The sequence below is a fragment of the Aristolochia californica genome, unplaced genomic scaffold, assembly GCF_029961685.1.
Source record: "Aristolochia californica isolate CCGP_79_NKW_82.1479 unplaced genomic scaffold, dmAriCali1.0.hap1 SCAF_7, whole genome shotgun sequence".
In the NCBI taxonomy this organism is placed as follows: Eukaryota; Viridiplantae; Streptophyta; class Magnoliopsida; order Piperales; family Aristolochiaceae; genus Aristolochia; species Aristolochia californica.
Window position 1 is genome coordinate 1,607,395 of NW_027182268.1, and position 27,467 is coordinate 1,634,861.

General features: G+C 39.5%; 4 protein-coding genes across 4 annotated transcripts; 2 read left to right on the forward strand and 2 right to left on the reverse strand.

The window, feature by feature from the left end:
- Window positions 1-2,499: 2,499 nt before the first annotated feature.
- Window positions 2,500-4,050, forward strand: LOC137935974 (uncharacterized). The gene is made up of 3 exons (XM_068780439.1): window positions 2,500-3,113; window positions 3,221-3,426; window positions 3,614-4,050. The coding sequence occupies exons 1-3, from the start codon at window positions 3,015-3,017 to the stop codon at window positions 3,900-3,902; spliced, it is 594 nt and encodes a 197-aa protein (XP_068636540.1). The 5' UTR covers window positions 2,500-3,014; the 3' UTR covers window positions 3,903-4,050.
- A 224-nt stretch (window positions 4,051-4,274) lies between these two features.
- LOC137935973 (HIPL1 protein) lies at window positions 4,275-7,936 on the reverse strand. The gene is made up of 7 exons (XM_068780438.1): window positions 7,426-7,936; window positions 7,174-7,331; window positions 6,007-6,774; window positions 5,702-5,918; window positions 5,449-5,627; window positions 5,097-5,338; window positions 4,275-4,983 (listed from the first exon to the last, which is right to left on the reverse strand). Exons 1-7 carry the CDS (start codon window positions 7,505-7,507, stop codon window positions 4,563-4,565), a joined length of 2,067 nt encoding a protein of 688 aa, XP_068636539.1. The 5' UTR covers window positions 7,508-7,936; the 3' UTR covers window positions 4,275-4,562.
- A 1,085-nt stretch (window positions 7,937-9,021) lies between these two features.
- Window positions 9,022-26,602, reverse strand: LOC137936174 (protein EARLY FLOWERING 5-like). The gene is made up of 9 exons (XM_068780737.1): window positions 26,426-26,602; window positions 22,297-22,390; window positions 20,167-20,252; window positions 16,270-16,319; window positions 16,103-16,172; window positions 15,912-15,993; window positions 15,394-15,812; window positions 9,372-9,869; window positions 9,022-9,246 (listed from the first exon to the last, which is right to left on the reverse strand). The coding sequence occupies exons 1-9, from the start codon at window positions 26,504-26,506 to the stop codon at window positions 9,022-9,024; spliced, it is 1,605 nt and encodes a 534-aa protein (XP_068636838.1). The 5' UTR covers window positions 26,507-26,602.
- LOC137937601 (cytochrome P450 71A1-like) lies at window positions 12,269-14,062 on the forward strand. The gene is made up of 2 exons (XM_068782700.1): window positions 12,269-13,243; window positions 13,334-14,062. Exons 1-2 carry the CDS (start codon window positions 12,350-12,352, stop codon window positions 13,943-13,945), a joined length of 1,506 nt encoding a protein of 501 aa, XP_068638801.1. The 5' UTR covers window positions 12,269-12,349; the 3' UTR covers window positions 13,946-14,062.
- Window positions 26,603-27,467: the final 865 nt, after the last annotated feature.

Consider the following 27,467-nt stretch of genomic DNA (forward strand, 5'->3'; position numbering starts at 1 on the left):
GAGGCCGTAGAGAGGGAGACCGAAGTGAGGGACGGTGGAGACAAGAGAGGGAGCAGAGAGCTCGGGGTTTAGGGAGATTACAGAGCTGTGGGAACGAGAGAGGGCTGCGTTAGAGAGAGCCCCGCGCGTGAGTCATGTACATGACTCTCAAAATCGGGCGGAAATCACTTTTCGTCGTTTACTCTTGGGACATGAACTCCTGAGTCATGGATGATCATGTACATGACATGAAGTTTGGCACTCCCTAACGACATCAGGACATGAACTGACTAATGCGCATGAAGATCGTGTCTTGAGTCATGTTGACTAACCCCCCCTAAGTTTGTTTATGAATTTCAACACTCCTCCTCAAGCATTGGTGGTGAAAAAACATAGTATAACCCCAGTTTGGTACATGCAGTGGATTGAATTTAGTAATATATTATTTACGTATTTTATTTAATATTATATAGTGAAAGAAATTATTTAATTAAATAATATAAAATATTTTTAGACATGAAGTTAGTTTTATCCAATATCAAGTAAAATGTGAATACCACCCATTTAAGTTTTCTTGAGTTAATTTATCTATATATTTTTTTAAAATTAGGCTATATATATGTTATTTTTTAAGTTACAAGATGAATAAATAAATATATAAAAATATTTTTATAAATATTATTTTATAAATTTAAAAAATTCAATTAAACATGGAATAAAAAAAGTAAAGTATGATTAAAAATATCTAAATATATAAGGGAATTAAGGCAGCTAAGTAGAATCTATAGCATAATTAGGTTAATATAAGTAATTTTGTATAACTTAGACCTGGTTAATTGATTATGGTCCCTTTCCCGACAAGAACTATCCTAAGGGAAACAGAAAATGGAAGAAGATGCCATTTATGTCTGCAATATTTGAATGCAAGGAGATTCGAAGCTGGGACTTTTAATCAGTAATCGATTCTACCTCATTTATAGTCCCACATGGAATGTTGGCTTATCTTTTAAGCTGTATTTGACCAGAGCCACTGGATTGTTTACACGTGAGTAACGAGAGGGTCTGAACAACTGCAACGACGTATCAGGCCATTCTCGATAGTCACCTTTTTGTGTTTTTTCCTTCGATGTGGCCCACGTTCTGGCTCCCCCTCGCCTTTCCCTTCTAGCCCCCGTCTCCTCTCTCTCTATCTCATCACGTTGATTCTCTTCTCTCCCTTTCGATAGTTCCCCTGTAATATCTGTAAAATCAACTTCAAAATGTTTTCTAATCTGGCTTTTATTACCCGTGTTTCTCAGGGACAACCGGATACGGATCGGTACGATGAGACTACCTTCTGCAAGTATGGCTCAGATGCGGCGACGGTGTACGGACTCTCCGCCTTCCTCGCTGTGCTGGTGAGTCAGGGGGTCGTCACCGGCGTCACTAAATGTCTCTCTCTCTGTTCTGGAAAAGGACTCATGGCCAGGAGCTGCGCCGTTTTCTCCTTTGTGCTTTTCTGGTAAGTCCAAAGAAAAGAAAAAAACTGTCTCCCAGAGTCCTACAGTGCTCAGTTCTACTTCTACTCAATAACCCCATAAGGGTTGTACATAAACCCTTGTGAGGGTTTCGCGTAGTCTGTGTAGTTCTTCCGCTTCCAGGACAAATTCTCCAATTGATGCCCAATAGAAAGAGCTAGCAGGTTGGTGGATCATAACCCTGGCGATATAATAACAGTAGTGATCCCGCTACTGTGAAAAAATATTTTAGACGTGTGCAATTGGGGGAAATTTTTGAATTAGATCGTGCTACTCCGAAATGGGGGAAATATGTCACCGATTTTGGTGACGCTTACAGAGTTTACTCGGTGAGAGACGTAAATGGGGGAAAGATTATCTTCACTTGGAAAGCTGGGTTTCATCCTTTGACAATCACAGAATCTTGATTCTTGTTTAAAGGTGAAGATCAGACAAGAATCAGGGTTGGAAGGAGAACACAATCGAATTATTCAGGTTCCTTTCCCAGTAAGAACTATCCTAAGGGAAACAGAAAATGGAAGAAGATGCCATTTCTGTCTGCATATTTGAATGCAAGGAGATTCGAAGAAGAGCACCCATTTTGGTGCCGCTTACAGAGTTTACTCAGTGAAAGACGTAAAGATTATCTTCACTTGGAAAGCTGGGTTTCATCCTTTGAGAATCACAGAATCTTGATTCTTGTTTAAAGGTAAAGATCAGACAAGAATCAGGGTTGGAAGGAGAACACAATCGAATTATTCAGGTTCCTTTCCCAGTAAGAACTATCCTAAGGGAAACAGAAAATGGAAGAAGATGCCATTTCTGTCTGCATATTTGAATGCAAGGAGATTCGAAGAAGAACACCCATTTTGGTGCCGCTTACAGAGTTTACTCAGTGAAAGACGTAAAGATTATCTTCACTTGGAAAGCTGGGTTTCATCCTTTGAGAATCACAGAATCTTGATTCTTGTTTAAAGGTAAAGATCAGACAAGAATCAGGGTTGGAAGGAGAACACAATCGAATTATTCAGGTTCCTTTCCGAACACAAAACTATCCTAATTTCTGTCTCCATATTTTAAACCGTATACTGGGTTGTTTACATACTAGCGAACTACGAGACAAAGCGGGTTGTTCCTTGGACCAAGGAAAGTCTCCGGGCCATACTCTCTCTGTAGAGATACAGCCTCCGAAAGGAGATCCCCTAGGAAGGACATCTGGTAACGCATACTTGCGTGGGCAGAGACCTGTGTGGAGCCTAACCCAGATGCCTCCTCCCACGAATCCATGGAGTAACAGAACGGGGCTTACGTTCTCGTTGCTCGCACTCTTTTTCATTCATTCCAAGAAAGCAAAAGTAGGCTAAAGAACGAATGGTCGAGAAAAGCAGCGGCGCCACCATATGAAAGAGATACAACACGTATTCACATCCGTTGGTCGTGAAATATCCCATCTTTTCCACCATATGAAAGAGATACAACAAGTATTCGCATCCGTTGGTCGTGAAATATCCCATCCTTTCTCCCTCCTGCCCCCTCCCCATGGCGCGCTCCCTCCACCTTTCCGTTCTAGCCCTCGTCTCCTCTCTCTACCTCATCGCCTTCGTCCTCGCTGTCGGCGCCGAAAGAAGACGAAGCTCTGTAAGATTTCATTCTCTCTTCTCTCTCCCCTTCGATTGTTCCCCTGTAATATTTGTAAGATCAACTTCATGTTCTCTGATCTGGCTTTTATTACCCGTGTTTCTCAGGGACAACCGGTTACGGATCGGTACGATGAGACTACCTTCTGCAAGTATGGCTCAGATGCGGCGACGGTGTACGGACTCTCCGCCTTCCTCGCTGTGCTGGTGAGTCAGGGGGTCGTCACCGGCGTCACTAAATGTCTCTGTTTTGGAAAAGGACTCACCGCCGGACCGGCCAGGAGCTGCGCCGTTTCCTCCTTTGTGCTTTCCTGGTAAGTCAAAACAAAAAGAAAAAAAAACACTCCCATGGTCCTACAGTGCTCGGTTCTACTTCATCTAAATATCTCTATTATTTTTAACAACATTCACAAACAGAACTTTTTTTTTCCAGATTTCAAAGCTCCCCTAACCTTACCAAGTAAAAATCCTTTTTGTTGAGGACCTTTTATTGTGATTTAGGTGTACTTTTCTGGGTGCGGAAGCGTGTCTTCTGGCCGGGTCCGCCAGGAATGCTTACCACACCAAGTACCGCGCCCAGTTCGGCGTCCAACACCTATCATGCGCAGAGCTCCGGGAAGGGGTATTCGCCGCCGGGGCGGCGCTCATCTTGCTCACCATGCTCTTCTCACTCTTGTTCTACTGGTCCCACGCCAAGGCCCACACGGGAGGGTGGCAGAAGCACATCAACGAGGGCGTCACCATGAGCCCTTACCCCCAACCCGGGGAGTTTGGCAGCGAAAAGCCCTGATCACCACTGCACTCTCTCCTCTTTACTTTCTCTCGGCTGCTTCAACTTTATGGACCATACTAGCGAGAATTGTCTACGTAAAGAAAAAGGGTTCTAACATTAGACGATGCTTATATATGAATCTACTGGTTTTCTTTCTGTGCTGTAATGCGGAAAATTTTTAGTTATTGGTTGAAAAGAGAAGATCATAGCAGTGGTAACTTAGTGAAAAATTCCTCAAAATACAGACGGCCCTTGTTGCTCGATTGTTCTTCAGTCGGTGGACTTTTTACTGAATTCTCTCTCATTTCATCAGACATTGTAGTCAAATCAGTGCACGATTTGCCAATTATGAGCCAACAATGGGGTGAAAATGCTTGGAAGGCTAGGGGATGAGACAGAAAACTGCAGCTGTATTCCCCAATAAATGTACAACCACTAGTGGAATGCCTGTCGAGCTTAAAAGTTACATAATTTGCATTTGAAAAACTTTTAACTTCAAGACTTCCATGAGGTTTATACAACAAACCCTTTCATGGAGATTCTGCAACAACCTCAGAATCCTATAGATTGGCTCATGATGATGCGATCGTCGTGCTAAGCAAATGGTCAAGTTGCCCTTCCTCCGTGCATGGATTCTCCTTCTGAAATCAAATGAAAACATTGTCTGGCCTCTCTCCCTTAGCTAACCGAATGTAGGTTAATCAGATTAAAACCAAGAAGTAAGAAGGGAAGGAAGACAGTCCACTTCGTTCGCCAGTCATTCAGGCAAGTAGCGGAGGACGGAGTTGCAGAGCCACCAGAAGGCTGGGCTCCGTCGGATGCATTGGTTTCCTTAGAGCAAGTATAATTGCATCGACTTGGGCGGACTACTCTATATACACCTGTGCTGGCCAAAATGTATACGTCCTTCTTGTTGTCCTGCCCAAAAGAGAATATATAACCCAAAGAAGGCAGAGGACTTCCCGGAGTAGAACCACATGAGATTGGCGAATTCTCCGCACAACGGAAAGGAATCCTTGAACTGGTGAAGTTGCCGCTATTTTCAGGGGTTTCAGCACCCGCCCAGATGGCACCTCCATACAAATCTGCATATAAGTACCTGAGGTTCCAAACCGTAACTAGATTACTAAACGGCCAACATTAGTAAATGGAAATCTTAAACTTGAGGTAGCTAAAGGGATGAGATTTCGGATTGAATATGATTTCTTTCACCTCCCTGACATGCATGGATCGGCAGAACCTCGATACATATAGCCTCCAGTGATGGATGCAGATCCTTCCTTTGTGTTTAAAGAAGAGTGAGTGTAGCCCATGATAGAAAATATGGGGCTTATAGACCCAGAAGAGGTGTTTCCTCCGGGACTCTGTAGGGTCTTGTAAGGGGAAGGGCCCTCATAAACTCGCCACCCATAGTTTCCTCCTTTTGAGATCAAATTCACCTCTTCATATACCTCCTGAAAGATGGCAATGATAATTAGTTCTCTCTGATTCAAAACGCAATCGATCGAAAACATTTGGGAAAACCCTAGTCTATCAACCCGAAAGACGGAAATATGAGAAAAACCTGGCCAACATCTGCACAGAAGAAATAGGAAGGTGTCACTGAATCAAAACTGCAGCGCCATGGATTTCTGAGGCCCAAGGACCAAATTTCAGGCTTCAAATCCTTGTCCTCAACATAAGGGTTATCTCTTGGAATGGAGTAATTTCCCCATAGACCAAGGTCAGTCACTTGCTTGGCACCTGGTTAAACGAAAATGTGTTATTTCAAGAACAAGACTTAGGATTTTCTGGTAATTCAAGAACAAAACACTTACTTGGGATGTTATCTACGTCGAGCCTCATAATTTTCCCCAGTAATGACTTTTTATTTTGCGAAAAATTGTAAGGATCGCCTCTGTTTCCACCATCCCCCATCATGAAATACAGATACCCATCATCAGGGCCGAATAAAATTTGTCCAGCATGATGACCCGTGAAGGGGAGTCCCATTGTAAATATCCTCCTCACTTCTGTAGGATTGGCACTCGATGCCTGCAGAAGATTTAAAAAGGAAAGATTTCAGAATCCTTGGGAGGTTCGTCCTAGAAATCACATGAGGAAGATGAGTAAGTATTTGTACCGAGGATGGTGTTGATGCGGTGCCGTTCACTGTGAACTCCGCAACAATACTGTGATATCGGCAAGGCTCGGCACCGGAATCAGCGACGAGCTTTGATGGATCACAACCAACATCAGAATTACAGGAACACCTTCCAGAGCAGCTCATTGAGCTGGCCTTATCACAATTGAAGGAGGCGAAGAAACGCCCGTTCCGAGCAAAGTCTGGATGAAATGCGATAGCCATTAATCCAAACTCGGTATCAAAGTGTACCTCATCTGTTAAATCCAGAAACGGATCGGACTCGGTAAGCGTTAATGTTCCTCCAGATCCCACATCCGGCACTGTCGCTAGCCAGATATGACCAGGTTGATCTGAAAGGAAGACCCGGTTGGTCCCGTCAGGATGTGCAGCCATGTCAAGGTAGGATCCATTTCCAATTTTCTCAAGGCAGAGTCCACTAGGGGCAGCTGGAGTTTGAGTATTATTATCTATGGCAACCGGCTTTCCCTCAAAACATACGGAGCCATTGACAGCTTCCCTGGCGAATGCTGCACAGAAGTCCTTACTTGACTGCCAGAGATCAGTAAGTTTTGAAGCAGAGGAAGAATTGACAAGTCCTCCAGCACTTCCTTGGAGTGAAGGTGCAAAGGGTGAACTCCGAATTGAAATGTTTTGGCATGTGTTCCAAACCCTTGAACAGTAGTCATCAGATGAGTTGCAAAGAAGAGGAACCGTCCGAGGCTGTGATTCAGCTTGAAAGAGCTCCGCAGAAAAGGGATCACAAGTCTGCAAGTGAATCACGAAATAGAAAAATAGGATATTTGAACTTTTCTATTCTGATCTTTAATTTGAAAGAAAAGAATTCCGGCATCTTGTATACTCTTAACAAATTAAGACCTAAAATGCTGTTTCCTCTCAAATTATGATTCCAACTTTCAGGTGTGTTCGTGTAATAGTCGAGATTCTGGGAGAGATGCAATAACTGTAGTAAATGTTGAAAGATTTCTTCGGTACGAATCATACTGAAATATATATTCGCTAGAAAGGACAGAGATTCGTTTAGAAAGAAGAAGAACAACGAATATATTCCTAATTAACCAATTGGGAATCTATTGTATCATTTCCTGCATCCAGAGTGGTGAAAACAAAAACTAAGGAGAAAGAAACGATTAAATCGGCACTTACAGCGCAAAGAATTGACTTCACGAGAGCCGCACAGGCCGGATCAGAAATGTTCATATTCCGAAACTGCTTCTGCAAACCTAAATCTTCCTTGGGATTACAGCAGACAGTCCCGTTGTAGGGACAGAAGGCTAAAGAAGAATTTAACCTAACTGGAGCTCCTGCGCGTAGGAAATAGACCACGGGTAGGCAATTCAGTAAAGCAAGAACCAACTGAATGAAGATTGAAAAAGCCTAAAAGAAGAATAAACTTACTCAAGTCAGTACATAACGGAAGAGCCGAAGATGCAACGAGGAAATGGAAAAGAAAAACAACAGCTGCCAAAAGAGAACCCATCTCGGATAGAGAGAAAGAGAGACAGAAGAAGAACAGAACAGGGCAAAAGCAATTTCAGCTAGCCGATGCCGATCCCTCCATTTCCGTTTACTTGTTTTGCATTTTATTCAACAAAACATCTTCATCATCATCTCATACAACATCTAAAAGATCTTTGTCAATATAAAAAAATAGAAGGTGAGCAGCACATATGTTTGAATATACTAGAGCGGAGTGGGCAGTTGGGAATTGAAAATCGGTATGAATGGATCCCCATTTCTCAGTCGTCTCTACCCCTTAATAAAAATATTTCCAGTGGGGGGGGTGCTGGCAATCAGATAAAGTCCCTTCTTCGCTTTTCTCAGCTTGTCATTTATTACCCACAGTTTTCTCCGAGCTTCCCTCATCGAGGAAGAAAAACCCAAATTGGTTCCCCTGCAACTAGTCCCGTTTAATTTTTTTCTTTTTAATGGAAAAAATGATTATTCACGAGTTTTTTATTCATTCCCCTGCAGTTGACTTCATATTCAACCGGAGTTGGCAGGGTGGATGAGGCCAGGAGACGACGACAGTTAATTTTAGTCCACTCGTTGAATGGGTGAAGTAACATATTATCAGGGGAAAAAAAAGGGTAAAATTTTATGCTTGCTATGCTATCGCTCGGCGAGGAAAATCTTAAATTTGCAGGTAACTTATCATATGACGCTGAATTGCTTCTCTGTTAATTTCTTCTTTTTCCTGAAACTGATGGAAGGATTGATCGAGAATTAGAAGATGAGAAGCCGACAGTAGATCTAATGGCGTATTTGGATGTCGTTTACGAGTTTGCCTTGGAATATCTTAAGAAAAACGGAAAGAGGGAAGGCTCACTTCATCTTACTTGTTAAATGTGAATGACCCTTTTTTTGCTGAATTCGTGAGCGTCTCATTAATAAAGTAAAAAAGTCATAAAGAGCAAACGTAAGAAGACAGTGATGTCTCAGGCTTTTAGCCCATTTCAAGAAAAACAGAAGAACACAACTGAACTTTTCTTCTAGACACAACAAAGAGTGTTGAAGAGTGTAAGGTACCAAATCTTTTTATGGTACATCTTGAGGTTTCTTGTTGTCACAAGTCGTGTGTCTTAAATAACAGTTATCCAAAATCCAAACAATTTTCTGTGCTTTGGCTCGGAGAATACCTGCACCATAAGAGATTTAACCCTTAGAGACTCATTTAAGGGTGGTTCCCTTTTGGCAAAACATTTGAAGTGTTTGGTGATTTTTATATGGACAAGAAGTGCTCTTTTTCATGCAAAAGCAGTGCACGAAAATGAGTTCACCAAGTTCTACATGAAGAGGTCAAGAGTCGTTTGTCTAGCATATGCTTCAATTAAACTCAATTAAACTCGATAAACATCTACACGATTACATGATGATGTCGGCGCTAGATGCTTCGGGCAGCATACAAAGAATGCAAACAATTGCAAATAAAAGGCGCACACATGCCCAAGATCACAACTACCATTTCCAAATGCCCAACTATCTGTTTCACCGTCACGCTTCTCTGTCAAGTGCACCAAGTGCTTTCATGTCCTCTAAGAAAGCTGTATATGAATCATCAATACTATGTGACTTAGGTGCAGATGGCTGACCTGTTGACTCCAATTTTGAGGTTGGAACTAGCAAAGGTCGAGGAGCGGCCTTAAATGTATCAAGCTGTGTCTTTGGTTTAGGTTTCAGAACAGCAGTCTCTCTCCTCACACGCACTGATGCAGGGACCTGATCTCCGATCAGAAAACACAAGGAACATCTATTAAGGCTAACATCGATAATAAGATAATTCCAACATAGAATTACACTGAATGCCAAGATAACTGCTCACTGTATCTTATATAAAAGCTCACCATTGATGTAAGTTCAGGTGTATGCTGAGCCAATGGCCTCTTTACAACAGTAGATGCTGCAGATTTTACATAGGAAGGCTTAGGAGGTGCAGATGGTTTAGCTACAGCAGGATCATCCTCTGGGACAAGCAGTTGACCAGATGAAAAAGGTGGTCTAAACATGGGAGGTGGACCAGGAAGTGGGCCAAAAGGTGGCCGTGGAAGTGAAGAGGCTCCCATTCCAAGCAGAGACCGATTAGAGGGATGTCCAGGAACAGGTAATGGTGGAGGTCTCATATCTGATGGCGGTGGGAGGAACTGTGAGATCCCGGGGGGTAGCACATCAGGTTGTAAACAAGTGACTCCTTCAGGAGGCCTAGATAATGTTGCTTGTAGTCTTGGAGGCGGTGGGGGAGGAACCATCTTTGAAGCATCCTTTGTAGCATCATCAGAATCGCTGGGTCCACCAGATTGGTTGACAGCCTTGAGGGGCAACCCAGGAGCTGGACTATTCCGAGACTTTCAGTCTAGTTGTCAAACCGACAACCATCAGGTTAGTTCTTTCCATTGCCCTCTCTGACAGTTGGTCGGTTCATCAATTAGATATTCAAAATGCTTTTCTTCATGACACGTTGGATGAAACGGTATTTATGTCTCAGCCAAGTGGCTTTGTTTACCCTCAATTTCCACTTATGTCTGCAAGCTCAATCGTGCTCTCTACAGCCTTAAACAGGCCCTCCGTGCGTGGTATGCTCGTCTGAGCAGCAAACTCCTTGAATTTGGCTTTGTCATCTCCAAATCTGACACTTCTTTATTCATCTACCGCCATCAGTTTATTGTCTTGTATCTTTTAGTTTATGTTGATGACATGCTCCTTACTGGCTCCGATAGCTTTACCATTACTCAACTTGTTCAATTGCTCAATGTTGATTTTCCCGTCAAAGATCTTGGTGATCTTCATTATTTCGTGGGTATTGAGTGTCACAAAACTCTGAATGGGATTATTCTGTCCCAACGAAAATATATCCTTGATTTACTACATAAAACCAATATGGCTAATTGTAATCTTGTTGGCACTCCTATGTCTCCCTCCACTAAACTTTCTGCTTTTAATTCTACATTTATGGAAGATCCTTCTCTGTACAAGAGTGTGGTGGGAAGCCTCCAATATCTTCTCTTCACTCGCCCTGATTTAGCCTTCTCAGTCAATCGGGTCTGTCAATTTATACATGCTCCTTGTCTTTCTCATTGGCAATCCGTAAAACGAATCTTACGGTATTTGAAACAAACTCTGGATTATGGTCTGACTCTCACTTCTTCTCTGGCCCATGTTCTGGCTGCCTTCTCTGATGTTGACTGGGCAGGCTGCCCCGATGATCGAAAATCTACTAGTGGCTATTGTTTATTCTAGGGCACAAATCTCATCTGCTAGAGTTCAAAAAAACAAACTACTATCGCTCGGTCCGACACGGAGGCTGAATACAAGGCCTTAGCTCATGCTACGTGTGAACTAATTTGGGTCCAATCCTTATTGTCTGAATTGGGAATCTACTTATCTCAACCACCCATTCTCTATAGTGATAATCTGGGGGCCACTTACTTATCTGTGAATCCTGTGATGCATTCTCGAACCACGCATGTCGACATTGATTATCATTTTGTTCGTGATCGTGTCCATAACAAGACTATTCAAGTTTCCTTCCTTTCCAGTAAAGATCAGATCGTAGATGTACCAAACCCCTGTCCATCACCAGATTTTGCACACTCAGATCGAGCCTCACAGTTCTGCTAGGCCTACTTGGCTCGTCAGGGGGTATCAGCAATAAGAAGACTTCCACCTTAGCAGAAACAGAGTAAGTCATCTCCAGGCCAACTCAGCAACACTCAGCAGCTCTCCACCTCAGCACCTCCTCCAGAAGAATCCAAAAGGTGTCAACGAGTCATGTATTCCTAGAAGAGTCTAGAATATTGTCTTCTCTGCCATGTATTCCAGAAGAGTCTAGAATACACTCTGTACTGTATAAATTCCTCATCATATAAACAAATTCAATTGGAGAGAAAAATATCAACAATTGATTTTGGTGTTCTATTATTCTTCGTTCCTTCTATCACGGTCAAATGTGCTAAGTAAATCTCAAACCTTCAACAGAAAATTATTGCATTCATCTCTTCCTTAATCATCCTATCAAGCAACTATAAATTAAGCTTAACAGGGACGAGAGTGAGAACAACTATTCTGTGCACCGTTAAAGCCAAAGGATTCCTTCGTGATAAAATCCTCCTTCCTCATACCTCTTTGGGGAAGATGACATAGCCTTCGATTTGACAGTGCTGCATGGCTTCTCGAGAGATCAGGAATGGCTGGGTGGGTGCGATCTCAACGTCTCCTTCACGACGAAGTGATCGTAAATCGTTAAAATCGTTGGGTAATCCTCAGACACTCTTCCTCGCTGGAAAACCTTAATGGCTCCTTCACGTGAATATATATTTTATGGAGGCTTGCTTACAAACAGAAAATCTTATTGGAGTCGGATACAAGTTCATCCTAAACAGGTAAGCAGAAAATCTTTCTAATCCAGAATTAACGTGAAACCATGTCCTTAAGAGCAGCGGAAAGTACTAATCTTCTACTATCAACCAAAGTACAAAATTTTTGGAGAATCAAGGCAAGGGTTTCGTACAAAATTAGGAAAGGAACAATTGATTTCTTTACTAGTATAAAATAAAGATTTGATTCCACCAAACTGGTCAAAATCGTTTGTTATGGTTATCAAGTAAGCTCTCTCTGATCCATGCATACAAGTTGAAAGACAATTTTATACATGATTCTCAACAAGCTTTTTTTTTTTTCATAAATCTCTGGTTTTGATCTATATATCAGAAGACCTAACCAGTTTGAACAGTCGATTGAAGGATCATTTAAATAACCAATTCGGGAAAAAGAAGAAGAGTAGCTCTTCTAATAATTATTTCTTCCTTCCTCTTTTGGGACTTACCCAATGGTTCTATTCAACCAGTTTTCATGGCTGCCTTTTCTGCTACTGGTTGGCCTTCTTCTCGTGCTTCGGTTCCGTATGTTCAGTAACAGAACAAAAAGAGGCAAGCACCCACCAGGTCCAAACCAGCTTCCATTAATCGGAAATCTTCACCAGCTTTCCAAAAACCTTCCGCCCCGCTCTCTTTGGTTGCTCTCAAAAAAACATGGGCCACTCTTATATCTCAAGCTCGGCCAAGTTCACGCTGTAGTAGCCTCATCTGCTCGCATGGCAAGAGAGGTTATGAAGTCCCATGACCTTGAATTCTGCGACAGATCTGTGGTTTTATCTCAGAAGAGACTATCCTACAATCTCCACGACATGGCCTTTACACCGTACGGCCGTGACTGGAGGGAACTGCGAAAGGTCTGTCTCTTCGAACTTCTCAGTGTGAAAAAAATACAGTTCTTCCGGTTTCTGTGGGATGAACTTGTCGGCAGAATGATAAGTTCCATATCTGAATCTTCTTCTTCGGTAAAATCTGTGAATTTGACTAAAATAGTGAAGATTTTCACGTATGATTTGATCTCTAGAGCTATTTTTGGTGAGAGCTTCAGATGGGAAGACGAAGAGGAGCAGAGGAGATTTTACCGAGCTTTCCATGAGACTCAGACGTTTATGGGTGAGCTCTATGTTTCAGATGTGCTGCCCTGGCTGGGGTGGATTGATGCAGTCACTGGACTTCGAGGTCGGCTGCAGAAGAACTTTGTTGACATGGATTATTTCTACGAAAAAGTCATCAACGAACACCTTGATCCCAACAGAGCCAAACCAGACAATGAAGATTTCGTCGATGTGTTGCTGAGGATCGTGAATGAACACAATCTTACCAGAGATCATGTCAAGGGACTTCTCATGGTAAAATTAAATTCTGATCATGTTCCCAGAACGTACAAACTCTTGAACCAGTTCCATGTTTTCTGAGATTTAATTCACCAATCTTTTCAGAATCTTCTGGTTGGTGGGACGGATTCAAGCAGTACTACAGTGGTGTGGGCGATGGCAGAACTGATGAGAAAACCCTCCGCCATGAAGAAAGTGCAGGAGGAAATCCGCAGAGTCGTCGGATCCAAAGGGAAGGTGGAAGAAACCCATCTCCCCCACCTCGAGTACTTTCACTTCATCGTGAAGGAGACGCTGAGACTGCACCCGCCAGGGCCTTTTCTGATCCCCAGAGAAAACCAGCAGCACTGTCAAATTAATGGCTACGACATCTTCCCAAAAACTACAGTAATCGTCAACGTGTTAGCCGTCTCTTTGGATCCCGATTCCTGGGAGAACCCAGAAGAATTCATGCCAGAAAGGTTCAAGAACGTGGATATCGACTACAGAGGACCAGAGTTCCAGCTTTTACCGTTCGGCGCAGGTCGCAGAGGCTGTCCGGGGGTGAATTTCGGTTTGAGGACAGTGGAGCTTGCTCTGGCAAATCTTCTCTACAGCTTTGACTGGGAATTGCCTGATGGGACGAGGAAGGAGGACTTCAGCATGGAGGAATGTTATGGCTTAACGGTGCAGAGAAAGACTCCCCTGAGGCTCGTTCCTGTTAAGATTTACAGTTAGGTAGTGGGATGAACAGAAAAAAACATGAAACTAGAAATATTGTTCGGATTAAACAAGTTTCAGTTGAAAAGACTATCATTTGCTTTTAATCTGTTGAGATTTGAGATATATGTTTAGATGAATAAAATCTATCTATTGTTATATGTTATTTGAGTAAGCTTAGTAAGATATGTGATGTTATTTTGATCAATTCTACACTTGGCTTGAACAGATTTCCTTCTTAGTAAACTACTCTTCTTTGAAGAAACGAACATAAAATTGAGATTTGAGTTCCGTTATTGGAAACTTTTCACAAGAATGGTTTGGGGTGTCCCTACCAGACTGAATGTTTCTTGTTCTGGGTTTGTTCTTTTCGGATCTTCTATGATGTGCACATAGAAAGAATCAAGCTCAGCTGAGAGATTCGTGAACAAGCCATAAAGTCGAGTGAGCACATCAATCCAAACCAGTTGAGACTAGTAATTATTGTTGGCGTGAACTCAACTATCAGTTTATGGTGGCTAGAGTCTTCAAATAGAAGAAATCAAGGAACGGTTTCCTTCTTCAACAAATCGTCCATGAGGAAACAACCTTTCTCCATGAATTACTCTTCATGTATTATGCTATAAATACTTTGTAAATGAAAGCAAAGTGATATGAAAAAAACAAAAGGAAATTCTTTGGTGAATAACCAGAGATCTGATCAAGATCTCTCGCTCTTTGGCAGAAAGGCATATCGACATTGTCGCTCTTCTTGAAGGCACATCAAAGCCGAAGATCCATATGCCTTCCTGCTTCATTTTCACCCGAGATCAAGTCATTGGAGATTATTTTAAGATGACTATATTTTTAAATCAAGTGATTTAGGACTATTTTTAAGTTATTGATTACATTAGGTAGATATGAATTAGTTTACATATTGGTTAGTGCTTTGATTGTTAAGATCCACCTTTTTAGGGGCAATTTATACCAGGCTATATTGTAAGCAAGTAATCTTTGCAATTGGGTCAAACCTTGAGTAGGTAAGACTTTCCTTACTCAAATTGTTGAGAAAAGTCGTTGTTGCTAAGCAGTAAAAGTCGGGAAGTTATACTCGGTGTTGTGTAAGGCATATGTTATTGTGTAACTTAGTGAGCTGCTAGAAATCACTTTAATGGTTTAGGCTAGTGTGTCCCTAGGTGAAGGCAGCAGTGATGAGGCCTGCGAAAGAGCATTGTGTTTTTACAACTGCTATTAACACATCTTCAGCATTGAACGCAGTTGTCAGAAAATTCTTCTGACTACCAAACACAGCTTTAAAATAAAACATGCAAGTTTAGGAGGGGGATCATGTCTCTTTTAATTCAAGTCACATATGCTCATCCGACATAAACATTAGCATGAGAAGCAGACAAAAATTTCCAAAAAGCTTTTACTCAAACAAAAGCTTTTACTCAAACAGCAAAAAGAGAAATAAAACAAAAGTGTACCTGATCTTGCTCCTTCAGACCTAGATCATCAGGTCCTGCATTATGAACTTTGTCCCTTTCAATCTCACTAGTGCCAGGTGGAGGAGGCTGCAGAGGTCGAGGAAGTGGAGGGGGTGGAGGTAGAGGTGCATGAATAGGAATGTCTTTTGATTGTGGATCCAGAGGTGGTGGAGGCAGTGGTAGCAGAGGTAAACAAACATTTAATTCTGTTGTTGTTTTTGGAGGAGCAGGAGGCGGTGGTGGTAGAGGTAAAGATGATGGTATAGTAGAATCATTGCCTGAAGTAGATTCAACTGAGTTGGTCAAGGGCAAAGGCGGAGGAGGTGGTGGTGGAGGTATAGCTGAATCCATGCCATCTAGCTCTGACATTGAAGAAGATGCACCAGCACCTGATGATGTTGACAACGGTATTCTAGGTCCTGATGCAAAAAAATGCAAAGAAAGATAAATAAGATGAGAAAAAGACAATTAAAAATGAAAAAATTCCTTTCAGGAATTACATAAAAAAGCCAGGAGACCTATTGATGATTTGTACATGGGAGGTTTTCCAGGTGGTGGAGCACCGGTAGGGTTCAATGTAGGATGATAATATACAGAATCCTGCATTCAAGAAGGGGGCGAAGCATGAGTAGGTTAAATAAATCGCAATGCTGAGAAACAAATAAAAAAGGTGGACAAAGGCAAGGGAAATAGAGAGAGAGAGAGAGACCTCAGGCCTTGGATGTTTTACTCTCTCTTCCTCCTCTGCAGTAGTTCGTCTCCTTGGTGGCCCTAAATGACTGAAAGAATAGTAGGGGGCTGTTATCTCCATAGTTAATTCACAAATACCATATTCTGAACCAAAAGAAACTACAGTAAACTTACAGATAATCTTACCTGAACATCACCGGCGTCTCACCTTTTTCATGCATTTTCTTTTCATACTCCTGTTCAAAAAAAAAAAAAAAAAAAAAAAAAAAGTTTAGATAGGAATAATCCAATATGTACAATGATATTAAGGATAAACTACTCACAATTTTATGAAAAATAAAGTGAAAAATCAAGGAAAAAAAGTACAAGGCAAATCATCCACGACATTTGTAGTTCAGAGAGGAATGACATCATAAGCTCAGAATATAACGACTTCCCATTTCCTATTCATAAGCATATGAATTAAAATAAAAGCAAACATTAGGGCTTAGCAAATATTATAATATAACTTTCTTTTATTTTGAAAGGCAGCCTACAATTTATTAAATAAAAAAAAAACTATAAATCATTAAAGGCCTGTTAGTGTCCTTTACATGAAATGCAAGAAATCTGTTTCTAGGTTTCTAACAAGAAATAGATTTCCAGGGAGCATTAGTGTCCCATCATTTCCTGGAAAGGGATATCTACCGGGAAATTCTCTGGAAAATAGGGCAATTTTCCAGGGAAAAGTTTCTGGCCAAGAGAGTCTGGAAACCTCTCCCAGCAAAAACATCGGGCTTCTCTCCTACATCTCTCTTCTACATCCCTTCACTTTCCTTCCCCTTCCTTCTCCACCACCACCCACCTTCTCTCCCAGCCACCACGGTGACCTGCCAACTGTGGTTGTCCACCCACCAGTGGGTTCTTTTACCAGCCAGAGCAGAAAGAACAGAAATGATTTCGAATACAAAATCTAGCCCCTCCCTAGTTATTTGTGCACCGGTAAGGCTTTCCAAAAACGGGAATGATAGCTTGAAGAAGTACCTAGTGACTGTGAAGAAAAAACCAGAGGCAAAGGTGCGTAATTGTTACTCACGGACAATTCACAAGGACACCAGTTTGTTCATGGAGATGATGGTTACACATGGTTGCTTCATTTGCAAGGTGAGCAGTTTCTCAGAAGTTGATCAAAGTGATCTTATCTTCAACATGCAGTCCTTTCTGGTCTTTATTTACGAGATAAGTCTAATTTGAGTAATTTATTCTTGGTCTATGTTCTAACTCTTTGCCTCACCATTAGTTTTTCAGTGTTCGATTATATGTTTTGTCTATTTCTCCTGACATCCAATATTGTGAAGTTGACTCTCCTTTATTTGCTAAAAATCCAACTCCTTATTTTTTATTAAATTCCTTTTCTTGTAGGACTGGGTTAGTATTTATCTATGGTTCAAACTGTCTTGACAAGTTGTCTCATGTTTTGGGAGCTGAGTGTATCAATCCCTTTTACTTGAGTTCCTTGAGTTAATCATCTCATTTTATATGGGTAAGTATTTCTTACTTGAAAGGTGTTTAGGAGGCTACAAGTGGCCCTCCAACCTATTCAAATTATTTTCAGAGTCCTAGTGTTGGCTTCAGCTTGATCTGTCATTCATCCTTCTTTTTCAACCTTTCTTTGGGTTCTACCTATAGGTAAGGTTTTCTAAGAGTAATTGTCTTCATTTATTTTCTTCTGTATATGGTTTGGAGGTGGTTTATTACTTGGAAGGAGATGCATGTGTTTTCTTCTTTCATCCAAGTTGGGGCTTTGCGTGCTTTTGCTCCCCAACTTGTGGGGAAGGAGTAGAGGAACATGGTGTTGTTGGCTGAATATTATTCTAAACCAAAAGCGTTATTGTTGATCAAACTATTAATACTCGAGACAATGATTCTCAAGTCTCAAGTCTCTCTCCGCAAAAGAAATTTCAAAAAAAACTATTAATATTCCAAGTAAAGGGGGAGAACAAAAGATGAAGAAGTTACATTGATGAAGAATGTTTTCAACAAAAGAGGATTCAAGACCAAAATTTTTTCCTTTGCAAGTTAAAGTTACAAACTCTAACTTTGAGGGTGAGTATTGAAGAATAAATATGGAAGAACCTTATATGACTCTTATGGAAAGGAGTCTCATGGAAAGAAACTGCAACCAAGGACGAAATTTTCGTATTATCAGATTTTTACTTTGTTAGAGTTGTTTAATTGTTGTAAGACTTATCTTCTAATAATTATACTTTAGGTGTAACTGGGATATAGTAGTTCAATCTAACTCAGATTCAATATATTCTTTCTATTATAAATAGAGACCTCGTATACTCAAAAACAATCAATGAATTATTTTTCTTCTCCAGAAATTCAACATAATCGAAGGAAGAAAATTTTGAAAGGAGGCTGAACTTGTTCTTTTCCATCTCTCACTCGCACACCACACTGAAACCCAAACTCTCCACTTGCTTCTCTCTTGTTCTTCTTCTTTCTATCTTGCTTCTTATTACTTTAAGCATCTAACTCTTTCCAGATCCTATGCTTTCACAAGGAAAATCAAAGAAACCTGTGACATGTTCCTTGGCCAGCACCCACCCACATGCAGGGAATCCATTTTTTATGAAAAGAATAACATGGTAATAGTTCCATGGCTGCTAAATCATGAGGGCAGCCTTGGTTCCATTTTATGAGCCTCTTGCATCAGAAAATTTGCTAATGCAAGGCCTTTCATTTCAAGAACCATACTGCTTCTCACTGAAATGCAGCAGTTACGGTGGTTTATCTAGTGGCATCAATCAGACCACAAGTGCACGCCAGCCCTGGCATTTCAGCCAGATTTTTCACATAATTAACTATTAAATGTATTAGCATGTGAGAGGATCAGGCAAAGGAACTTTTCTTTTATCAAGGACAATGTCCTCTTGTACATATCTTCATTCTTTGAGATTCATACATCAAATTATTACCCTCCTCTTACTAAAATCATTCATTATTACCATCTAGGAATTATTCTAATGCAAGTAAAAAATGCATTGTTGGAGGAAGAAAATATTTGGAAGAACAATGCAAGACAAAAAGGTTAAACCAATATTTAGAAGGATAATGCAAGTCAAAAAGGTTATAACAATATTTGGAAGGATAATGCAAGTCAAAAAGGTCAAAAAAGTATTTGGAAGAATAATGCAAGTCAAAAATGTTTTGCATTTGAATAGGTTTTCAATGTTGTTATGGCTGTAGCGCTTCTGCATAAAGTGGATTGCACTCTGGCATAATTTTTTCCTCTAACAGGGTTTGACACACTTTCACAGATAACAATGAAAAAAATCTAAGATTTTGACCTCCCATCTCTATCAATTTGGATGAATGAAGAAATAACTGTTCTTTTTAAGGATAAATTATTATAACATCCCAGATTTCGAAATTTCCTTGCAATTACCCTCAAATCCTCTCCTTTCTATGTCTTCTACAAAAAAAGCAAAGACCATCAGTCTATATAAAGATAGACCAAAAAATGGGGCTCACCTCTTCCCCTTGCTCTCTTTGCAATAAGAAACTAACACACTACGCCTTGTCTCCATTTTCTCTCCTTGGGAAGGGGCCTACCCCCACCTCTTTTCATGTGCATGTGTTGTGCAATGTGCAGTTGTGTTTGGGAGTTAACAATTTTTAACTGCCCTAAGGCATCATTCATATTAACAAAAATAAGTAATTATGAGAAACTATAGCTCTATGCATTTGGTAGTACAAATAGAATCCAATCACACATTCAACTATTTACTAGGTTAAGATATTATACATTATTTATCAAATTTACCATGACTATGTAGGTCCTCAAATATTTACTAGTATATGGAAACATTATTAATGAAATATTACAGAAAGAGTCCACCATGAACATAATCTCAGAAAATAACACATAATTTCTCTTTCCAAGATCAACAACAGAAGAAAAACATGAGATGAGATAGAAACCCATGCACAAACCCCAAATAACAATATCCATGCAACACTTGACAATTCATTCTTTCTAAAAATATAAACCAGCAGGGTCACACCATCATTTAATTTTCAAAAAAATAAGTTTACCTTCCTTTTCTTCAAAACAAGATTTAATGTGTCCTCCAGTTGTCTTTTCTTGTGCTTCCTTGCCTTGTCAAGGGCACCATCTGCCTCTGCTCCAATCAGTATCAGGGATTAGTACTCCAATAAAACCTCCCACAGTGAAAACATTAGGAATTGCAAGTCATCAATTGACAAACATCTACAAGCATGACTACACAGAGGCAAACCCCAGACATCAAAAGTTATCCATAGCGTTACGAACTTATGTAAAGACCAACACAACAACAAGAAGATAAGAGAAATCTGAATAAAGATCCAATGGCACAATTTTTTCTTAATGATGATCACCCGGGTGAGACTTGAAAGCAAGTGACCTCACATGAGTTATAGATAAAAGATTTATCCAAGCCAGCCTGAACTGGTTGAACCAAGTTGGACCAGACTTTGGTCAGCATCTGAAAATTATATATCTGGATGTAAGAAAAACATGGTTGACGCTGTCAGGTTCAGCAGTTAAACTGCAGAAACAGGTCAGCCATTGGCACAAGTCGCAGGGTTAGGGAGTCTACCTTCCTGGCAGACTGCAGAACCAGACCCCTCTCCACACTTTCAGCATTGTCTAAGAGTCTCACCATGCCCACCGTCGATAGCGGGGACTTCAAAGCACCTCCCCCACATTGTCCAGGTAAGTTCCAAAATAGCAGGAGGAGAAGAGTGGGGACTTCAAAGCCCCTCCTCCACATGCAAAAAGAGAAGGCCCACATCCTCCACAACTCTTTTTCATCTGAACAGAGAGATCCACCTCCCCTCTTTCTTTCTGCAGCGGGGGAGGGCCCATGGTGGCCCCTCCACCCCTTGCTAGCAAAATGGAGGATGGTCGGACATGTTCTCATAACATTGGTAGATAACATATTGCAGCTCACAAGTTAGCAGTTTTCACTAGACTTGCTGGGCTTTTTTTTAAAAATGCTATTGTTTGCAGTGACTACTGCACCTCAAGATGCCAGCATCTAACTGTTCATAACAGAGTTCTTATTTTATTTTTACTTTTTCAGAGAGGATGAGAATTAGAGCTTCAGTTTCATATTATTGCTTTTATAGAACGAAAAATATCACTGTTACATTGTCTGCAAACTTGCCTACTTTTGTACACCAACCAGTGTGTGGACATATGTTCTACATTCCTAAAGATCACATCCATAACCAGGCTTCCACCCTAGGATACTCCAAGGCTTCCTTCTACTTACCTAGGGTTTCCTCTTAAATTAGTGACCCCTAAAATTGCATTTCGAAAAAGACCTTGGAAGACTTTATCTGCCCACTTTGCCCCATGGAGAAGTAAATTGCTCTTCCACAAAAGGATGGATAACGAATATCAGAACCAACCTAGCCAGTCTCCATGACTATTATTTGTCCTTCTTTCCATCAAGAAATTTTTTGAAACTCTTTTCAATTTTTTTTGGTGGATAAATACTAGCTTTCTTCCACTTTGCTCAGCTCGGGCATTCCCGGACCAGCCCGGACGAATATCACACTGAACCTTAACATTTTCATGCTTCCTCGATTCCAAGCTCAGTTCTCTCACTTTTTTATTTCCATGGCCTCTTGCTAGGCCCTTGTAGCCCTTTTCTCCCATTCTTTAAAATTTGAGCTTAATTCCAATAAAAAAATTAAAATTAAAAAAAAAAAAAACAGCTCTCTTCATGTTGGCTTGCAAAACTCACCTCTCTGGGCAAGATACAAGAATAATTCAACAAAAATAAACCTGAATGGCATCTCTCTGTACTGAATCTGTGTGAAATAAATTTTTACTAAGGGGGCAACCAAATACCACAAGGGCTGCAAAATTCTTCAAAGTGAAAGGAAGATACAAAAGACATCAACAAAAGAAACAAAATTAATCAATGGGGGCAATATTAATTGTAAGGCTTAATAAAAAAATAATTATATTTGTAATGCAGTAAAATAGCATCTAAGTAATCTTTCTTCTTTGTTTTCAATATATGCACCATTATTCAAAAACAAATAGCATCTAAGTACAAAGTTATACAACCAAACTTCTGTTATAACAATCGAAAGGATAATGCTTTTTTTTTAAAAAAAAAAAAAAGTATAGCCAGAAAATTTATCAGCATAAGGCCCTAGGTATCTTACTCATCGTCTCCAATTTCCCTATCTGCTCTCTTAGCGTCTCAGGATCTTTTTTCAGAATCCCAACTTCCCGTACTTTCTTTCTTTCTTTTTTGTTCTGCCAGAAAAGATACAAAATACTGAGCACTGTTCAATCAATACAAGTTCATGACCATACAGAGAATCACAAAGCATCAATGAACTAGATCCAATAGAGACGAAGTCTTTAGAAGGAAACACTGATAAAAGAAGCTATTCACATGGTATGGGTTTTGAAGCCTGGAATCTTCAAATTCAGATATGTTAGGCATAAATCTACAAAGTGATACAACATACCATCCAACTGAAATCCAGACCATGCTCAAATGAATATTGTTCTAAAAGCAGTTTTAGACAAATCATTATCTTAGTAAATTTTTAAATCTCCAAGATATTATCTTACTAGGCAATTAGAAGCCAGCCAGAAAAACAAAGATCCGATATGCCAAACCCATTTGCTATGCCACTCTAACAAAGACGATGCAATCAATTACCCAATAAGTTGATTCCGACTTGAAAATCGCTGCTTTAACATACAGTAGAATGCCCAAATAGGATTACAAATAGATGAATAAAGCTATTCTCTGGTGACAGACAATTATAGCATGCATGCCTAATCACCAACAAGATTTCTAGCATTATAAAAGCAACAAAAAATTCAGCAAAAGGGAAAACATTGAAACAAGGAGAAAGATTATGGAAAATCTTATGAAAATAGACTGAATCAAATAATAGCACTATACTTTCATTTTTTTCCCTTAATTTCATTAGACTTCTGTACTTCGTGAGAATCCAAATATTTTATTTGAAAGAATTATATCACCACAAAAAAAAAAAAAAAAACTAATAACTTAAACAAAAAAAGAGAACTGAAGATAAAGACACTCAAGCAAAAAAAGTGTTATAAACAAAAGTCACTACATAGCATGATAATAGTACATAGCTCCAATGTTGTGGTACTACAGTTTAATTTTTTCCCTTAATTTCATTAGAGTTCTGAACTTAGTGAGAAACCAAATATTTTATTTGAAAGAATCGTATCACCACAAACAAAATGAAACTAATATCTTAAAAAGATAAATAAAAAGATAACTGAAGATAAAGACACTCAACTATAAAAAATGTTATAAACAAAAGTCACTACATAGCATGATAATGTTGAAGAAATTGCTGGACAACTATGAGGAAAGACTAAGCCACCTCAAGCCATTGAAAGTTTATGAAAGAGGAATGCAGGAAAGGAAAGAGGAAGACTGAAAGACATACTTTTGGACAAACCAGAAATTCCCTACAACAAAGACAACAGTTGTTGGGTTACTCATATTCCAGTCTATCAATCCACAATATTTAAATAGTTTAGCAGCTTTAGATAACATTAGAAAATCCCCTGTATTTCTTTCTTCAACAAAATCTTCTTCGCATCATGTTTCAACCAAGAAAAAAAAAAGCATGATAAAATACTAATTACACACACAGGATAATTAATACAAAATATAAAAGGAAATTAAAACTATATCGCATTAGAAACTCATTTTATAAGTGAGAAAACTCATTAAGTGTTTAGTCAATGATCCACAAAAAAAGAAGGCCTAGAAGTAAAAGCAACATTATTGAATTATTTTAGTTATAGTGTATATCATGAAAATAGTTTCAGTCACAGATAATGGACACTATTTATTGGATTAGGAAACTCATTTCTTCAAAAACTTATGTTTTTTTTTAAATGAGGAGTATATACTATAAATGAGAGGGAAAAGAACAAACAAACCTAGCTAGGAAGGTCTTCCTCCACAACAAGGTGTTGGGGTGAAATACCCATCTTAACCTGAATGTCTGCCAAATGATTGATAGAGCGAGGAATGCACTTCCAATTACAATTTAAAGTAGAAATTAAATAACAGATTTCTGAATACGTATCCCAATGACGCCACGGAGGTCTGATAGATTTTGCACACAAGTTAATGACAACTTTTGAGTTCCCTTCGATGCAGAGGGGGCCTGCGAGCCGGCTAGTGAATACTTTGATTCCGTTAAGCAATCCAAAGAGTTCTACAGTTGTGGAGTCAGAGATACCAAGAGGAACCGCAAAGGAGAAAAGGAGATAATCATTTGCATCGTGAATGACCCCTCCATAACTAGCAAGGCTCGGGCAACTAAGAGCGCTTCCATCAAAGTTTAGCTTGAAATAGCCCGTTGGTAGAGGGGCCCAGGTAGCCATTTCTTCAAAAACTTATGTGAAAGGCCCAAAAAAACAATTCTGCAATTTACAGGAACCCTTTAAGGAACTTCAAGGAACGTCAGAGCTTATACGAAACTCTAAAAAAAGTTGTTAGAAACTTATTTGAAACTTCATATGGAATCACATGTTTTACAAGTTTCATCATAGTAAAAGTGGTTATATACAAAAACTTTAAGAATTGTTTCAGCCAACAGTTTAAATAAGTAAAACATATTAGATCTAATTAACTAATTTAACATTATGAATAAGAATCTATCATGTACCTCTTCAAATCATCCATCACAATATCCAGACGAATAGATGTTATTTGAATCTCACCCACTTCTTATACATTTCTAAATAGCCTTTTACACTTTTCTTCCATGTTTGATTGAAGTTTCACAAACTTTTCCTCTTTAGTTCTCAATTTTATATATCCCATAACCTTTTCTTCCCCTGATTCCATTCCCATTTTATTTTCTATTCTAATGACTGTGTTTCCATGCTATACTAAGGTTAAGAACTGCCGTGGTCCCCTTAATAGTACTATCACCGAGCAGTAATGACAAGCACAGAAACCCCACAAATTACCACAAAATTTTGTCTTTAAATCGCTGAATATCACAGCTTTATATCTATTTTTCTTCAAATACATGCAACTTTACGGATCATAAGTTTAATGTCAAACTATGACGTCGTTGAAAGCTTGTGGTGAATAAAGAGTCAAAAACGGGGTTCAACTCCTGCTTATCAATTTGTTATACACAATGAATATTGAAACTTAAAAAAAAAAAAAAAAAAAAAAAGGATAAGGACATTCTAACATGATCTACCATGTTTTCCTCTCTCTCTCTCTCTCTCTCTCCAAAAGAAATCTTTCATGTTTTCCTTTTTTTTCCTTTGAGATGGTCACAGCTTCCTCATGATAAGCCCCCAAATCAACAAACATTTTTGTGCTTTTCTCCCTCCCTTACTGTGACCCAGATCATCAGCTCTGACTGTCTGCAATATGCTCCATCAAAGAAAATTACTTGCAACATTAACATCAAAATACAAGCCTTATTTTCACCCTTTGGCACGTAATTCCTTTCTTCTATAACACACACCACCTGTCGAGCAACCTTAACATTAATGTCTAAGATCGTAGATTGAAACCTCAAATTAGTTCTTCTTTCCCTCACAGCAAACGGCTCTTACATCTTGTCAGAGATATGAGTCTCTTCTTGGTTAATGGAACCAAACATGTCCAATAAAGACCTAATTCCTGCCTATTGATCTCAAGAAATTTGGAGTACAAAAACATTAACTGTTCAAGTTACGTACTAGTCAAGAAAGCCGCTCCAGAAAGTTGAAATTAAGAGAAAAAAGGGAATTATACTATCACGTCAGTTGTTAGAGAATGGAAAGACAACATTAAAACTTTCTTTGCAAAAGCACTACAAGCTCAGGAGGGCTTGGTCTCGGAAATGGGTTTATCTTCTTTTGAGAAGGACGGTAATGGGCTTATTTTAAAGTAAAAGAATGCATAATGGAGAATCGAAGTATTACCTAAGATTTATTATTTTCGAAGAAAAAAGTAACTTAAACTTTATCTGTTTACCTTGTTTACCTTTCTTTTGGTGAACGAATATAGCAAACACTTAAAAATTCTATTAAATTTAAGAGTAGATATTTTTTTCTCCTCTGGGGAAGGAAAAGAGGAAAAAAATTCTCAAAAACCCAGAAGATCTATCAGACCAATTACCTAGAACGATGATACAGTTAAGTAGATATGGTTTGAACAAGCAGCTCAAACATTATCGCCGCATAATGCACATTAGAATCAAGCAAATTAAGATCATAAAAGAAGAGAAAAAGAGACAAAAGAGAACCCTAGAGAACAATTGCAATTCTTACCCTTTTCAACTCTTTCTTCCGAATCTCCTTCCGATAAGCATCGGTAGGGTTCATGACCTTCCCACCTTTGGTCGTCTTCATCCTCACTGCTGTGACCCGTTTCCAAGTTCGATTAAGCTTCTGAGCGGAAACCAGCCAAACGAGCTCTCTCCTCCCCTATCAAACAGTGTTCTGTTGTTTCTAGTTTTGCAGACGGAACTCAGGAGGGGTGTTCTAATCGCAATAATTTAGTGGCTAATCGCAACAATTTAGTGGCAACGGATGGAATCAAAATATAATAAACGGCAATTACTAATAAAATCAAAGATAAACCGAATTACCAAAAGGACTCTGGGCTTGTTCGCGCTTTTACAGCGGTTTTTTCTTGAAAGGTATTTTTCAATTTAGGTCATTCGCAACAATTCTACCCTTCACCAGTGGTTCACTTTTCATTCTATATAATCCCTTTCGTTCTTTCATCCTCCTTCCTATTGCCTTCTTCTTTTGTTTCCTTCTTCGTATATTTGCTTTTTTTCATTCTTTTTTAAATAAATTATTTATAAATATTTTTTTATTATTGCTTTAAGTATTCATTTCAAGAAACCCACCATCTAGAGGTGGTACGTGGCTCGGTTTCGACTCAGTTTGATTCGAGTCATCTCGATCTCATAGCAAATTTGAGATCAGACTCGGGCTCGTTTAAGTAAATGAACTAAGCGCAAGCGAACCGCGGTTCGATTTATAGGCTCGCAAGCCGGCTCGTTACTTAACAAACTATTTCGACAACCTTCCTTCATCTTCGATTTTCTGTCTTTGGGTTCAAGTTTGGGGAATCAGCGAATCAAGGATCCGAGGCTCGGCAAAATCATAGGAAAATTGGAAGAAAATCACTGATGATGATGTAAAGTTCCCTTAGCCGGATCTTTCCCAAGTCGAAGCAGAGAGAGAAGAGGTCTACAATATGCCCCATTAGGTAAATTTTTGCTTTTATTCTATTTCATCCTCTATTTCTACAATTTCTTCCTTAATCTCTTTGATATTCGTCATCAATCGATTTTCTGTC

What these genes read in the sequence shown, in the direction of transcription:
- LOC137935973 (XM_068780438.1), bottom strand. Translation starts at nt 7,507, where the DNA reads ATGGGTTCTCTTTTGGCAGCTGTTGTTTTTCTTTTCCATTTCCTCGTT. An exon ending in TCCGTTATGTACTGACTTGA is followed by an intron (nt 7,332 to 7,425) that starts GTAAGTTTATTC and finishes TCCTACGCGCAG; the next exon opens with GAGCTCCAGTTAGGTTAAAT. An exon ending in CCGCATCAACACCATCCTCG is followed by an intron (nt 5,919 to 6,006) that starts GTACAAATACTT and finishes AATCTTCTGCAG; the next exon opens with GCATCGAGTGCCAATCCTAC.
- LOC137937601 (XM_068782700.1), top strand. Translation starts at nt 12,350, where the DNA reads ATGGTTCTATTCAACCAGTTTTCATGGCTGCCTTTTCTGCTACTGGTT. An exon ending in ATGTCAAGGGACTTCTCATG is followed by an intron (nt 13,244 to 13,333) that starts GTAAAATTAAAT and finishes CAATCTTTTCAG; the next exon opens with AATCTTCTGGTTGGTGGGAC.
- LOC137935974 (XM_068780439.1), top strand. Translation starts at nt 3,015, where the DNA reads ATGGCGCGCTCCCTCCACCTTTCCGTTCTAGCCCTCGTCTCCTCTCTC. An exon ending in CCGAAAGAAGACGAAGCTCT is followed by an intron (nt 3,114 to 3,220) that starts GTAAGATTTCAT and finishes CGTGTTTCTCAG; the next exon opens with GGACAACCGGTTACGGATCG. An exon ending in TCCTCCTTTGTGCTTTCCTG is followed by an intron (nt 3,427 to 3,613) that starts GTAAGTCAAAAC and finishes ATTGTGATTTAG; the next exon opens with GTGTACTTTTCTGGGTGCGG.
- LOC137936174 (XM_068780737.1), bottom strand. Translation starts at nt 26,506, where the DNA reads ATGAAGACGACCAAAGGTGGGAAGGTCATGAACCCTACCGATGCTTAT. An exon ending in GGAAGAAAGAGTTGAAAAGG is followed by an intron (nt 22,391 to 26,425) that starts GTAAGAATTGCA and finishes CTTTTCTGGCAG; the next exon opens with AACAAAAAAGAAAGAAAGAA. An exon ending in CATGTACAAATCATCAATAG is followed by an intron (nt 15,813 to 15,911) that starts GTCTCCTGGCTT and finishes TTTTTGCATCAG; the next exon opens with GACCTAGAATACCGTTGTCA.